The 12,737-nt window shown below is 56.3% G+C and overlaps 1 protein-coding gene across 1 annotated transcript; it reads left to right on the forward strand.

The window, feature by feature from the left end:
* Positions 1–1,211: 1,211 nt before the first annotated feature.
* HLX (H2.0 like homeobox) lies at positions 1,212–7,051 on the forward strand. The gene is made up of 4 exons (XM_004439674.3): positions 1,212–2,380; positions 3,163–3,342; positions 4,135–4,319; positions 6,172–7,051. The coding sequence occupies exons 1-4, from the start codon at positions 1,789–1,791 to the stop codon at positions 6,667–6,669; spliced, it is 1,455 nt and encodes a 484-aa protein (XP_004439731.1). The 5' UTR covers positions 1,212–1,788; the 3' UTR covers positions 6,670–7,051.
* The last annotated feature ends 5,686 nt before the right edge of the window (positions 7,052–12,737 follow it).

The raw sequence follows: 12,737 nt of genomic DNA on the forward strand, positions 1-12,737 counted from the left end.
AACTACATTGAAAGTTTTTTTTGGGGTGAAAAAGTGCCACAGAAGCACAGAAGCTCTGTTAGGAGATGCTTATTAGGACAATCGAAAACAAAAGATTTCGTGGTTTCATTATTGTTATTATTTTATTTTCTTCCTGAAAATGTTCAAGAAGAGCTCATCTGGGTGGCCTGTGGTTTGTTTGGGAGAGGGGTGGGGAAATCCATTCTGACTATAGTTTAAAAGAGAACGAATTCTTAAAATAGAGATGTTGATGTTGCAGAAACCCCCCCACTACACCCACCGTGCGCTCTAAAGACCCAAAGTGCGAATGGAAGCGAATGGGAGACGGTGGCCATCACTGCAGCTTCACTGTGACCAGGCCCAAGGGGTTCTGGGGGAAACAGTCACTAAATTGAAAGTAGTATTTAACCCCAAGGAAATCTGCTCTTGTGGGCACTTGCAAAACAACGGACCCCACGTGATCCGGGGATGTGGCGGAGGAGGGAGGGTGACATTTCCTACAAGGTGCAGCAGAGGAGAGGGACGCGTGTGCCGCTCTCCCGGGTTTGGGACGGCGGCCTGTTTTGTTGTCTCTGAGGCTCGAGGGGAAGGTTTGGCTGCGTCCAAGGGAGACGTTCGGAGACATCCATCTTATTTTGTTTGAAAAGTTACTCGTTCAGCTTGTCACTGTGTGACAACTTGGAATAAAGCTAATTTGCGACCGCCCCTCCTCTCTTCCCTGAGGATCTCCGAGGCAGCGAGGCGGACGCGGTGCAAAATTGGGCGGGGACTCAGGGCCCCAGCATTCCTGCGGGAGAGCTCCGGGCTGGGCTGCGTGGGGGCGGGGGCGCACGAAAGACGGAGCTTTGCAGAGGATACCGACTCTCGGGATAAAGGCCGAGAGAAGGAAAATCCGGCCCGAGGGAAGGAAAGAGGAGGGAACCAAGGGGGCCGCCCGCGCGTTCCAGGAGGCGGGCTTTGCACCCGCGGTAACAGGCGGGAGTACCAGCTTCCCCAGGCGAGCGCTCCAGGAGCGCAGTGACCAAGTCTCCGCGCCCGGGGCCGGTTCGGAGCCGCAGAAGCGAGTGGAGAGCCACCCTGGCCCTTACACCGCGGAGAAGGACGCCCCCGACCCGGCTCAGCCCACGCGGCAGCAGCAAACACTTTGGCGTGGCCGGGGCGTGGCTGAGGGGGCGGGCCACGCCCCTCTTTCCCAATTCCCCCCCCTGTCCCCGCTCCCATTGGTCACGAGGATGACCAATGAGTGCTCGGATCGAGGTCCTACCCTGCGTCTGACTCGAAAGCTCCTGCCAAAACTTTGGGAGTTTTTAGAGAGGAGTTTTTTTTTTTTTTTTCCTCTTATTACTTTTTTTTTTTTTAAACTAACGGATTATTATTGTTGTTGTTTTAAATTTAGCTCTGAGGGCTTAGCTGTTTGGGTTTTTCTTTCGGTGCCCGGCCCCTGTCTCCCCGGCTTCCCTGGCGTGCGCGGAGCCGCGGCCCCCGCCCGCCTCGCCGCTCCAGCGCCCCTAGCTCGCCTCCAGCTCGCGGGGAGCGCGGGCGTCGCGCCGCCTTTCAAGTGAGGCCGGGGGCCCAGGCTGTGACCGGCGGGGATCCGGCCCTCGCCTCCTCCCTCGGTGGCGCTAGGGCTCCCTGGCCTGTCTTCAGTGCGGACGGAGAAGCGAAAGCGGATCGTCCTCGGCTGGGCTGCCGCCTCCTCCCGGACTCAGCGCGCCCCTCCCCGCGCACGCACTCACCCGTCCACCCGGCCGGCCAGGCCAGGGCGGCCGCTCGGCGCGCCCCGCCAGGATGTTCGCCGCCGGGCTGGCTCCCTTCTACGCCTCCAACTTCAGCCTCTGGTCGGCCGCTTACTGCTCCCCGGCCGGCCCAGGCGGCTGTTCCTTCCCCCTGGACCCCGCTGCGGTCAAGAAACCGTCCTTCTGCATCGCAGACATCCTGCACGCCGGTGTGGGGGAGCCGGGGGCGGCCCCGGAGGGCCTGGCAGGGGCCTCGGCCGCCGCCCTCACCGCGCACTTGGGCTCGGCTCACCCGCACGCCTCTTTCCAAGCTGCGGCCAGATCCCCGCTTCGACCCACCCCGGTGGTGGCGCCCTCCGAAGTCCCGGCTGGCTTCCCGCAGCGGCTGTCTCCGCTCTCAGCCGCCTACCACCACCATCACCCACAGCAACAACAGCAGCAGCAACAACCACAGCAGCAACAGCCTCCGCCTCCACCCCGGGCCGGCGCTTTGCAGCCCCCGGCCTCCGGGGCGCGGGTGGTCCCGAACCCCCACCATAGCGGCTCGGCCCCGGCCCCCTCCAGCAAGGACCTCAAATTTGGAATTGACCGCATTTTGTCTGCAGAATTTGACCCCAAAGTCAAGGAAGGCAACACGCTGAGAGGTAAGGTCTTGGGCGAGAGGCTGCAGGCCTCTGATCAGGGCCCTGACGCACTCTCAGGTCCCTGGACCAGTTTGGGGTGCCTCTGAGTGTTTTTAGAATTAAGGACAAATCGATAAAATGAGGGAGAAGAAAATGAATTGTAAGAAGACTATGAAACGTTAGGTTTAAAACTCACCTGTTTTACGTAAAAAATTAAAAAAAAATGACTCCAGGGATGCTTTTAAAAGCACACGTCACAGAATGAATATTCATAAAAGTGGTTGGTGTAAATATTTGCTAAAATAACTATCATCTGTCTGTCTCTTCAATCACATATCTAGAGAAAGAACTCTATTATTTGACAGGGAAAGCCCTTTTGGGGAACACTTTTCCTTCCATTTATCTGATTTCTGGTGAAATTCTACCCAAGGAATGTAGATAAAATCGACTCTGAACTCCCAAGAGGGGAGAGCTCAGCAGAGTGGGGGCTCCTTCGGGCGGAGAGTTTAGGTCTGTGAAATTCTTGGAAGGCACCTGAAAGTGACTTCGTTTTTGGCCGTTTTATGTAAAGCCCTTCCTTGTAGTATGTGTGGGCGTGGACGTGTGGCACATGCAGGGGAACATTTCGTGCACCCCCCTCGGTCACTGTCGGGAGAGAGGGGTTTCAGGTGCGGAGACAGGCGTCTCTCGTGATTTCCCTCCAGGAAAACCGAATGGAGGTTGAAGGGGAGGAGAGGAACAAATCAGCCGAGAGTGTGGGTTTGCTTGAGGTATAACCAGCTCTTCTTTTCCCTCATCCCCAGATCTCACGTCCCTGCTAACCGGCGGGCGGCCCGCGGGGGTCCACCTCCCGGGCCTGCAGCCCTCCACCGGCCAGTTCTTCGCATCTCTAGATCCCATTAACGAGGCTTCTGCCATCCTGAGTCCCTTAAGCTCAAACCCGAGAAATTCAGTTCAACATCAATTTCAAGACACGTTTCCAGGTACGGAAACCCTCCCGAGCAACGGCCTAATGGGAGGGTCGACGGATGGAAAACTCAAGACTGACGCCTCACGTGGCGACAGCGGTGTAGCAATCCCGGAGTTGGTGCGGGAGGCGACCAAGTTCGGAGAGAGAAACCGAAAGGTTTCTCAGTGAGGTGGCTCACGCTTCGGTCGGCTCCCGGGAGGGAAAGGGGTGGGGGGCCTGGGGAGCCAAGAAAGTGTGTGCGTGGGTGGGTGGGGTGGGGTGGGGGTTTTCCCTAGTCTATTTCCCGAGAGGGTGATTTGAAAATGCTGCAAGAGGTGTTGCTTATTAGCATACACGCATTTTGGAATGACTTCAAACAGTTTTGCCCGAGGAGGTTTGGACTGCGCCCGTGGGCGCATATGCAAGTACACACACACACACACACACACACACAGTGGAGAATCGAGGCTGCGACCTCTAGATCCTTCCGGCCCCGAGAGACATTTTCGCTCACCCTTCGCATGCCTGATGGCCAGGCGTTAGGTTTATGTTTTTCCTTTGGAATTAATCGACGAACCACCGGGGCTTCTCCACTCCACGCTCACGGTAGTCAGGCCTGGCGACTGACTACCGTCTTAAGAGCTGTAAAATTCCTCCTTAGAGAGGCCATTCTGTGTCTGCGTTGAAGGGCTTTCTGAACGGGGTAGAGCTGACTGTTAACGCACAACGTACAAGCAGTACTGTGAGCCCGGGCCCGCAGGCCGCGGACTGGGCGCTAACGCAGCCCTCGTGTCTCTCTTTGCCTCCTGCTCCCTCCCGGCGGCAGGTCCCTACGCCGTGCTCACGAAGGACACTATGCCGCAGACGTACAAGAGGAAGCGCTCATGGTCTCGGGCGGTCTTCTCCAACCTGCAGAGGAAAGGCCTGGAGAAAAGGTTTGAGATTCAGAAGTACGTGACCAAGCCGGACAGAAAGCAGCTGGCGGCGATGCTGGGCCTCACCGACGCGCAGGTAAGTCAGCTCCCGCTGCACCGCGCAGCCCCCTCGGGCGCAGCAGCAGCGCGCGCCCAGCCGCGAGGCCCCCTCCTTGCCCACCCACTCTCCTTTTGCGGTGAAAACACAAGGTCTTGAATTTCACGAGACTTTGTGTTCTTCCCAACTTGAGGCAGGAGAGAGGAGGGGGCTGGGGAAGAAGGACGGAAAGAAAAGCCCATCCCCAAAGATGTATGTCAACAAACACAGTGTGTTTATTTTGGCCAACAGGCGAAAGAACCGCGGAGAAAGCAAATAGGCCGCGGGAGATAATAATTATGTACTCGACTGTAGTGCAATACGCTGTAGGAGGCAGTTTATTTCAGAAGAGATAAAAATCCAAAGTCAAGAGATTGTTGTTAGGGTTTTTTTTTCCTCCCGTCCCCCCTCCCTCCTCCTCCTTTTGCTGCTGCTGGATTGTGAAATCCCCAGTTGTGAGGAAGTGAAAACATCATTTCAAACGGAATTGCTTAGCCCCAGTAGGGCGAGGAGTCTGCTTGGAGCGGCCACAGTCGGTCTGATTTTCTAACGGCAAATGCTCTGAAGAACTGCTCCGGCGTGGGGCGGGGGGAGTGAGGGAGAGAAAGAAAAAAAGATTTTCTTAGAACGCCCAAAAGCATTTCAGCGGGTTCTGCCTACTTGAATTTTTTCAAGACAAGAGCAATTTTTTTGTGCCTGAATTTAATTTCTGAATTCAATTTTTTACTTTTCTCAAATTCAAGAACTGGACTTTTTTTTTTTTCTTTTTGAGTTTTGCAAATAGAAGATTCGCCCTTCTTCCACATCCCACAGAAGTGGCCCTTGCTCCCTGGGTGCTGAATGTTCCTAGCAGGGCAGAAGCCGAAGGCAGGCACTTTTTTATAGCTCCCTTCGGCCCCCCCACCCCCATCTCTCTATGTCTTTCTGTCGTCCATTACACAACTCCCCTCCCCAACACACAGACTGGAAGAGCCCAGCCGTTTTCCACCAGCTGTGGATGTTATTTTTAAAAGGGAAGCTGGAACTTGTGTGAACGCATTGGGTCCCCCAGGGGATCGTATATATTTATATAGAATCTCTGCCCCATCCCTACCCCCGTTCGCCACTTTGCACAGGTTTAATTCCAGCGTTTTCCGAGCCCACAGAAGGATTAGTTTATCCCGGGAAACAGCAAGTCCTTATCAGCTTCTGAGTACACACAGGCCAAGGAAATGCTCTTTACTGAAGGTCCAGCGGTGCCCACACCCCACTGGGATTAACTCTTTGAACCTCCTTTCCCTTCTGTACTTCCCACGGTTCGGTTCCTCCTTAAAAAGAATTGCTTGTGTAGGGACTTGCCTTGGGTAGTGACAGTAGAGGAGGGGGCCGACTTAGCAGGAATTCTTAACAGTGGTTCACCGAACCCTTGAAATTGTGTGCAAAATCTTGGGTACATGTGCATTTTTCTGGGCCAGGGGTCCATAATTAGATTCTTGGGGAGTCCTGACTCCAGTGTGGTTAAGAAGCATCGATTTAGAGTAGAGATCCTCTGTAGTTTGAGGGCGAGGTGCAGGAATCTGCCTTTCCAACAAGCATCCAGGTCGTTTTAGGCTCGAGGTCTGGAGGATCACATTTTGAGAAACAGTACTAGCGGGTTCCGAAGGCGAGGATCCCTGGCGATGTCGTTGTTTCCCTCGGCTTCCTCTGGGCCCCTGCGCCTAGCACAGTGCCCGGCCCGTGGTAGAGGTGCTGAGGACGTTTAGCGGCGCTTTCCCACCGTTGAGGGTGACACGCGGGTGCACGCTAGTCGGATTGGAGCGGGCCTGTGTCTCATCTCAGTGTCCCTCTTGTCTCCCCGTGGGGCGCGGCGCAGGTGAAGGTGTGGTTCCAGAACCGGCGAATGAAGTGGCGGCACTCCAAGGAGGCGCAGGCCCAGAAGGACAAAGATAAGGAGGCAGGCGAGAAGCCGTCGGGCGGAGCCCCGGCTGCCGACGGCGAGCAGGAGGAGCGGAGCCCCAGCCGCTCCGAGGGCGACGCCGAGAGCGAGAGCAGCGACTCCGAGTCTCTGGACATGGCACCCAGCGACACGGAGAGGACTGAGGGGGCTGAGCGGTCTCTGCACCAAACGACGGTCATCAAGGCTTCGGCCGCCGGCGCCCTCCTCGCTGCCAGCAGCGCTGGGAGTGGTGGAAACAGCGGCGGCAGTTTTGGCTTCAGCAGCCTCAGCAGCAGCAGCACCAGCGCGGGCAGCGCCAGCAGCCTTGGCAGCGGCGGCGGCGGCGCCTCGGAGCTGCTCCCCGCGCCTCAGCCCACCCTCAGCAGCGCCCCTAAAAGCCCCGAGCCCGCCCAGGCACCGCTCGGCGGCCTATAGACCGGACGAGGGCGGAGGGGACCCGGGGCCCTGCGTGCAGACTCCCAGCCCTCCAGTGTGGGCTGGATTTGGTGCCTCCTTTCTGTTGGCGGCGGGGCCAGGGCCGGAGACGCAGCGGTGGAGCCTCCTTCCCTGCGTTCACATCTCGGCCCTCGCTGCCCCGGGCTGGAGCAGCCCACACTGCACAGAGCCGAGGGGAGTCTCAGTGCCCCCGCCGAAGGCTCCCAGCGCCAGCCGCGCGCTTCTCCCCGGATACAAGCAGCTCACACTGTGAAGCCTTTGACTGAACAGTTGCTCCCCGCGCTAGCGGTCGTGGCGCAAAGACGTGTGGCACTTAGGACGCCACAGACTTGTAAATAAAATGTTTACTACGGTTTGTAAAGGCCGCTTGGCTTGCTGGGGCGATTCGGGCGTTAAGATCAGGGGTCTCCTTCCCGGACCTTAGCCCCGGGGCTCTGCACGTCGCAGCAGCTGGAAGTGGGGGACTAGAGTTTTGGGGGGAATTGCTCCAACCTCAGAGCCACCTTGCTGCAGAGATCGGCGTCGGGGCTTGGGGCTTCCACCAGTTCAGAGGCCTCGTAGCCTGTAGCCGGCGCCCACCGCCGCTGAACGCGTGCTGCGCGACCCTGAGTGTGGCCTGAGAGCCGAGTTGGCCATAGACTCTGTTAGGTCCGTCCGGCTGATGGCTTCACCACCTGGAGGGAGGACGTGATGCGTGTGCACGCCTGCTTTCCGTGGCTGGAGAGTATGCAGAGTTGCAGTGGAGAAACGGGTGGTGTGGGGCAGTGTCAGTCTAGCCACGCTGGTACTCACAAGGAGGATGCTCAGTGCCGGCGGGGGAGCAGCGGGGCAATTCCAGCGCAAACTGCTGGTTGCTCAGGAATGGGGTAGGGGGACTGGGCAGGTCTGTAGTGTCGTGTAGGAAAGGACAGACAGACCGCAGTGGTCAGGGCTGGAAGTACGGGCCTGAAGTGATTTTAGAGATACCAAAACAATTGCAGGCAGGGAGGTGACTTGTTCAAGGTGACACCAGGCAGAGACCCACACCAGTACTCAGGCCTCCAGGCTCACAGTTGGCTGGGGTTGGGTATACAAACTACATCTCACCCCCAAATCCACGCACACACAAGCTTCCTTCGGAATTAGGCCACTAAAGGTGCCCAGTTGAGCTCTCTCCCCCATCTCCCCACCCCCACCCAACCGTGGAGCTGAGAGGCACTTTCTCCATCAGCTGGAATATAGCAAACCCATTTTGTCCCTACGCTGCTACTAGGATGGGCCATTCGAAGATTTTATTTTTTTTTTAAGGCTGAAGAGTCAAACTTCTCTCCAAGGCTTGTCCTTCCCTGGCTCTCCTCCCCTGGAAACTAGGAAATGTCCAGTGTTGGCAAAAAGCTCTTTGGGGAGATTTTAAAACAAATAGACGTTGTTGACAAACTTGATCACCCAGTGACCAAATACACCCAGGTGTATTTGGCACTGAGCTCAGGAGAGGGCACAAGCCCTCTTACAGGCTCACCATCCATGCCGGGGGAGCCGGTTCTCACTGGCTGCAGAGATGCTGAGGTCAGTGATCCTAGGAAGCACCCTAGGTCTCCTGGCCAGAGTGAGAAGGCTCCTAGCAGCTTCCCAGTCTTGCTTAGCTTCTTCCCCACTTTCACCCATTCGCTTGAGCACATTCAGAGATCTCTCTTCTAGACTTCTGGACGCAAGGGCAGAGTAGAGGTCCCAGATTTAGCCTTCTCTAGCCAGGCACAGCCAGATGCCTGAGCGAGTCCCAGGGATCCAAGGTTGCCCCAGTCAACCTCCCAAGCCCCGAAATTGAGCTGAACCCTAGAGGAATGTGCACAGTGGGGAGGAAGAAGGGAGGACCAAGGTCCTGCACAGGACAGAGAAGAGAAAGGTAGAGCGCCCCAGGAGGGGCCTCAAGTTAAATGGGAACATGAGCTCTTATCCCTAAACGTGCCACAAGAGTTTCCAGATGAGGGCAGCCGCCTCACCTGCCTGGGTTCCAGCCCCGGGCTGGGGTGGTTCCTTCATGCCTTCCACAGGCTCTGCTACCTCTGTACTCCAATTTTACCTCCATTATCGAGATCTGTTTCCTCCCACCACCAAATATTGAAATTCTGGAACCAGCACATCCCAAGAACATCGAATTTTGAGGCACTTAAATCCAGTTCTGGCGATAACGTGGCAGCATCTATAACGAGTTGAAGAGCCAGGCTGGGGAGGGGAGGTGGGGAGAGGGTGAGAGAGTGGTGCTTTATGCACACCTCAACTAACCCCTCCTCTCCCCCCAGGCCCACGAGGTGCCCGCTGCCCCCAAACTCCCGCCTCATTTTTCCGCCTGGGCCCGGGTTTTCGAAAGTAAGGGAAATCATCACCCAGAGACGGTAATGTAGTTTTAGGTAGAATTCGGCCTTATCTTGGCCAGGTTCCCCTAGACCAAAGGGCGCGGCGGAGCTGGGTGGCTGGAAATGAAATGAGCTGGGCAGCAGGCACCTGGGAGTGGAAATTGGGATGCTCTTGAAGGGTCCACAGGAGGCCCCCCTTCCTCCGCCGCCCCCCACCTTTTTTCCTGAACATTTTCCCGGTGAAACTCCTGGGCAGTGGAGTTCTTCCACATTTTCATCAGAAACGAAGTATCACAAGCCCCGGCGAAGCTGAAATTCATTTGGAAAAAGAGCAGCCACGGACGAAGGGTCCTCTCCAGGCGGGCGGCCTGGCGGGGAGGAAAGCCGCGTTTCGGGCCAGGCGCCTCCTCCCGGGACTGCTCGCTCGGTCCCGGGTACGGGAATCTTCCAGGTGGCGCTCGATGCTGGCAGGAGCGGCCGGGGAAGCTAGAAATTCCTGAACTAAGACCGAGATTTCTCAGGCACGGAAGAGAAGGCTGGCAGCGTAAGGCCCGCAGACGCCAGGCCCGCCGAGGCCCGCAGGGCTGAGGCTTGGAGGAGGCGGGTGCGCGGGCGTCGGAGCAGAGCAAAGGCGCTACCCCGCCCCTTCCGCGCGCCACCCGGGACTCGCCCTTTCTTAAAAGCAGTAATAACACTGCTCCGAGCAGGGCTCTGCCTCGCTAGTTCTCGCGGCGCCGAGCTCTCGGAGCAAGGTTACCAAGGCGCAGGTCGGGGCACGCAGAGGGATGGTGAGCAGCGCGCGTCTCGCTGGGAAGAAGGGGGTCTAATACCCCACTTCGGGTGCATATGTGCGCGCGCGCGCACACACACACCACAATTAGCACACATACCTCAAACACATACACACATACCCACAGAGGCACACAGAGACGCAGACTCAGACGCATAAAAGACCCTCTACCGGCTATTTCAGCACTTTGTGGGTAAAAACACTCCAAGTTCCCCGACCTCCTTCATAAGGCAAAGCGAAGTGAGGAGCTCACGCCGCCTTATTCTGCCAGTGTGCGTGGGTGGGGCGCTTGTCCCTAGAAAACTTTTCTTGCTCCAAGCTTCGCCCACCAAACCCCTGAACGCCGGCGCCGCTATCCTCTCCATTTGTCTACCTCAGTCGAGAGTGAACAGGGACTTCGATGCCTGCAGTTGTTGAAGGACTGCTCCCGTCGCTGTCCTGCCCCCACCGAGGCCAAAGCTGTCTGGCCCTGCGGCACTTCAAGGCGAGGTCTTGCCTCCATGCAAGGCTCTGGCCCGCATACCAGTCAAGGAGATCTACCCTGTCCTCCCCCGGACCCTGCAAGGATTCGTGTGTATGGGTGGGTGGGTGGGTGGGTTGGAGCAAATACTCAGACTCCGGTTGTCACGAATCTTTCTGACTCCCTCCGCACGTCAGAGGAGACCAGTGGCTCTGGGATCTTTCTTGTGGCTGCTCCCTTTAGCTAGGGTCTGAAGAGGGGGTGTTGGCGGGGTTTCTAGTTTGTGGCCAGCACGGAGCAGGTGAGCTCTGAGTGACTGGCCCACCTGGCCCTCCCATTCTAGGTAAGAGAAACCAACATCACTAGTAGTTGACCCCAGGTTCCCCTGCCTGGATGGACAGCCACAGCTTCTGGGAGCTTTGGGGTCCCCAGGGGAGGGTAGGGCAGGAACCAGGACCTGCAGCAGAGAATTTTCTGGGGGCGTTTTAGATTTGAGCTTTAACCTGTCTAGCTTTAACCTATTGCTGGGTCTGACCCCATCTCCCCTCAAGCCCCTGCCAACCTCAGACTCTCCCTGTGTGGGATGGGCCTGGGATGGCTCTGGAGCAAGAAATGAGGAAGAGAAGCCCGAAGCTGAGGTGGATGCATCCTTCTCCAGTTTGTGCATGTTCCGGTGGCTCCTCCAGCTTCCTTCTTTAAGAAGGAAGATCCAGCAGAGGGACTTTGAGCCCAGCCCTCGGCACACGATGTGGTGACACTTATTTAAAGATGGCTGAGAGGACCCTAAACACATAGAGCCATGGAATTCCCCCTTTTTAGCCTCTGAGGGAGAGAGTTGGACACTCCAAGGTCTTTGTGAAGATGCAGCTATTGGATTTTAAGGAGAACTTTAACTGCAGGTGTTCGGGCTGGGGGAGATACACCCCAATTTAACTGTGCTCGGCTCACACCTCTGGCTCAAGCCTCACCTTCTATGTTGTGACGGGATTGGCCAGAGTCTCCAAGACAAATGAACGCCTTCTCTGGGGCATCTCTTCACACATGCCGACAGTAAAACCTGCAGCGAGCACTCCCTGCAGAAGCCGCTCTTGGAAATCTCTACTGCTTACCCAGGGTGGGTGCACTTTCTAAGATAGTCCTGGCTCCACGCAGGTTCTAGCGGAGTACAGGCTCCACCAGAACTGGCCTAGGGCCTCTGGGTCCCTAGAACAGGCGAGCTCGGAGAATCTCTGGCTCTTGAGTCCCTTAGCTTCCCTGCTCTCTGTCACTTCAGGAACGGAGGATAGATGTCCCTGCAGGTGCGATTACTTCCAGACTGCTCCATTTTAGGGACAAAGCAACCAAGGCGGGGAGTCTTGACACTTACCCAAGGTCCCCTGAAGAGTGAGTGCCAGGACCCAAATGGGCCCTGGGGTCAGTGCCTCCTGAGGTGAAAAGGAGAGGGGCTCCTCCCAGACACAACTGACCAACTGGCTTCCAATCCCGATTATCAAAACTCAATGGCTTTTAAAGAATACAAGAGGCTCAACCATCAGCGGGGGAATCTGGGCTTCTGTTGGCCCACCTCCTCTTGCCCTCGGTAGTCCTCTCGCGGTGTCCCTCCAGGTGTCGGAGGCCTGGGCCTTCCTCGGGTTGACACCCTACCCTTCAGTCTGCACCACCTCTGTAGCAGGTTTAGCTTTGCTAATAGTGTCTAGGGTCTGGGTCACAACCTGCTCATAGGATGTGGCATCATTCTTCATGCTTTTCCTCTTCTGTCAGTTGTTGTTGACACTTGGAATTCTGGGCAGGACGTGGGTGCGAGGGCTGATTGGGCCTGTTGGGCAGCCGCTGCACTGGCTCCTTCTCTCTCTCTCCCTGTCTTCGGATCCAGCCCCAGTGGTGGCAAATGCTGAGCCTCCCTCTTTTTCGCAATCCATGGGTGAGCGACAGAGAAGGAACAGGAGGCCACGGAGGTGGCAGTGACTACATCACGTGACCCACGCTCAGAGCTTGCAGCGGCTTTGGCTTCTGTGACCCCAACGACTCTCTTTGGGGGCCGAGTATGGGAAGAGGCCAGAGGGTGAAGCGAGTAGTTGAGCGTACCAGAAAGAGCATGCCTGATCCCAACCCACATAGGGGAACACAAACTAGCCCAAGAAGCGTTCATTCATTCACCAATTACTAATCACAAGAGTGTGGGAAGTTTATCTAACCATTTAGCTTCATTTCCTAATCTGTATAAGAGGAAATAATCAAAGTTACCTAAGTTATAAATTGCTGTGAGGATTAATTGCTCTGTCAAAGGTGAACTGAGAACAGTGGGTGACATACAATCAACACTGTAGGCTCAGATGTTATAATGTTCCTTCCTTCATTCGTTTATTCATGGTAGTATTTACTGAGATCCTTATTGGTATTTGCACAGTTGAGGGGAAAAAAAAAAGAATGCAAGACAATCCTTACTCTCCAAGAAATTAAATCC

The sequence above is a fragment of the Ceratotherium simum genome, chromosome 36, assembly GCF_057802395.1.
Source record: "Ceratotherium simum simum isolate JZ-2026a chromosome 36, ASM5780239v1, whole genome shotgun sequence".
NCBI lineage: Eukaryota > Metazoa > Chordata > Mammalia > Perissodactyla > Rhinocerotidae > Ceratotherium > Ceratotherium simum.

Bases quoted from the DNA above. Each gene is read 5' to 3' on its own strand.
- HLX (XM_004439674.3), top strand. From the start codon at position 1,789: ATGTTCGCCGCCGGGCTGGCTCCCTTCTACGCCTCCAACTTCAGCCTC. The intron at 2,381-3,162 runs GTAAGGTCTTGG...CCTCATCCCCAG, and splicing joins GGAAGGCAACACGCTGAGAG to ATCTCACGTCCCTGCTAACC. The intron at 3,343-4,134 runs GTACGGAAACCC...TCCCGGCGGCAG, and splicing joins ATTTCAAGACACGTTTCCAG to GTCCCTACGCCGTGCTCACG.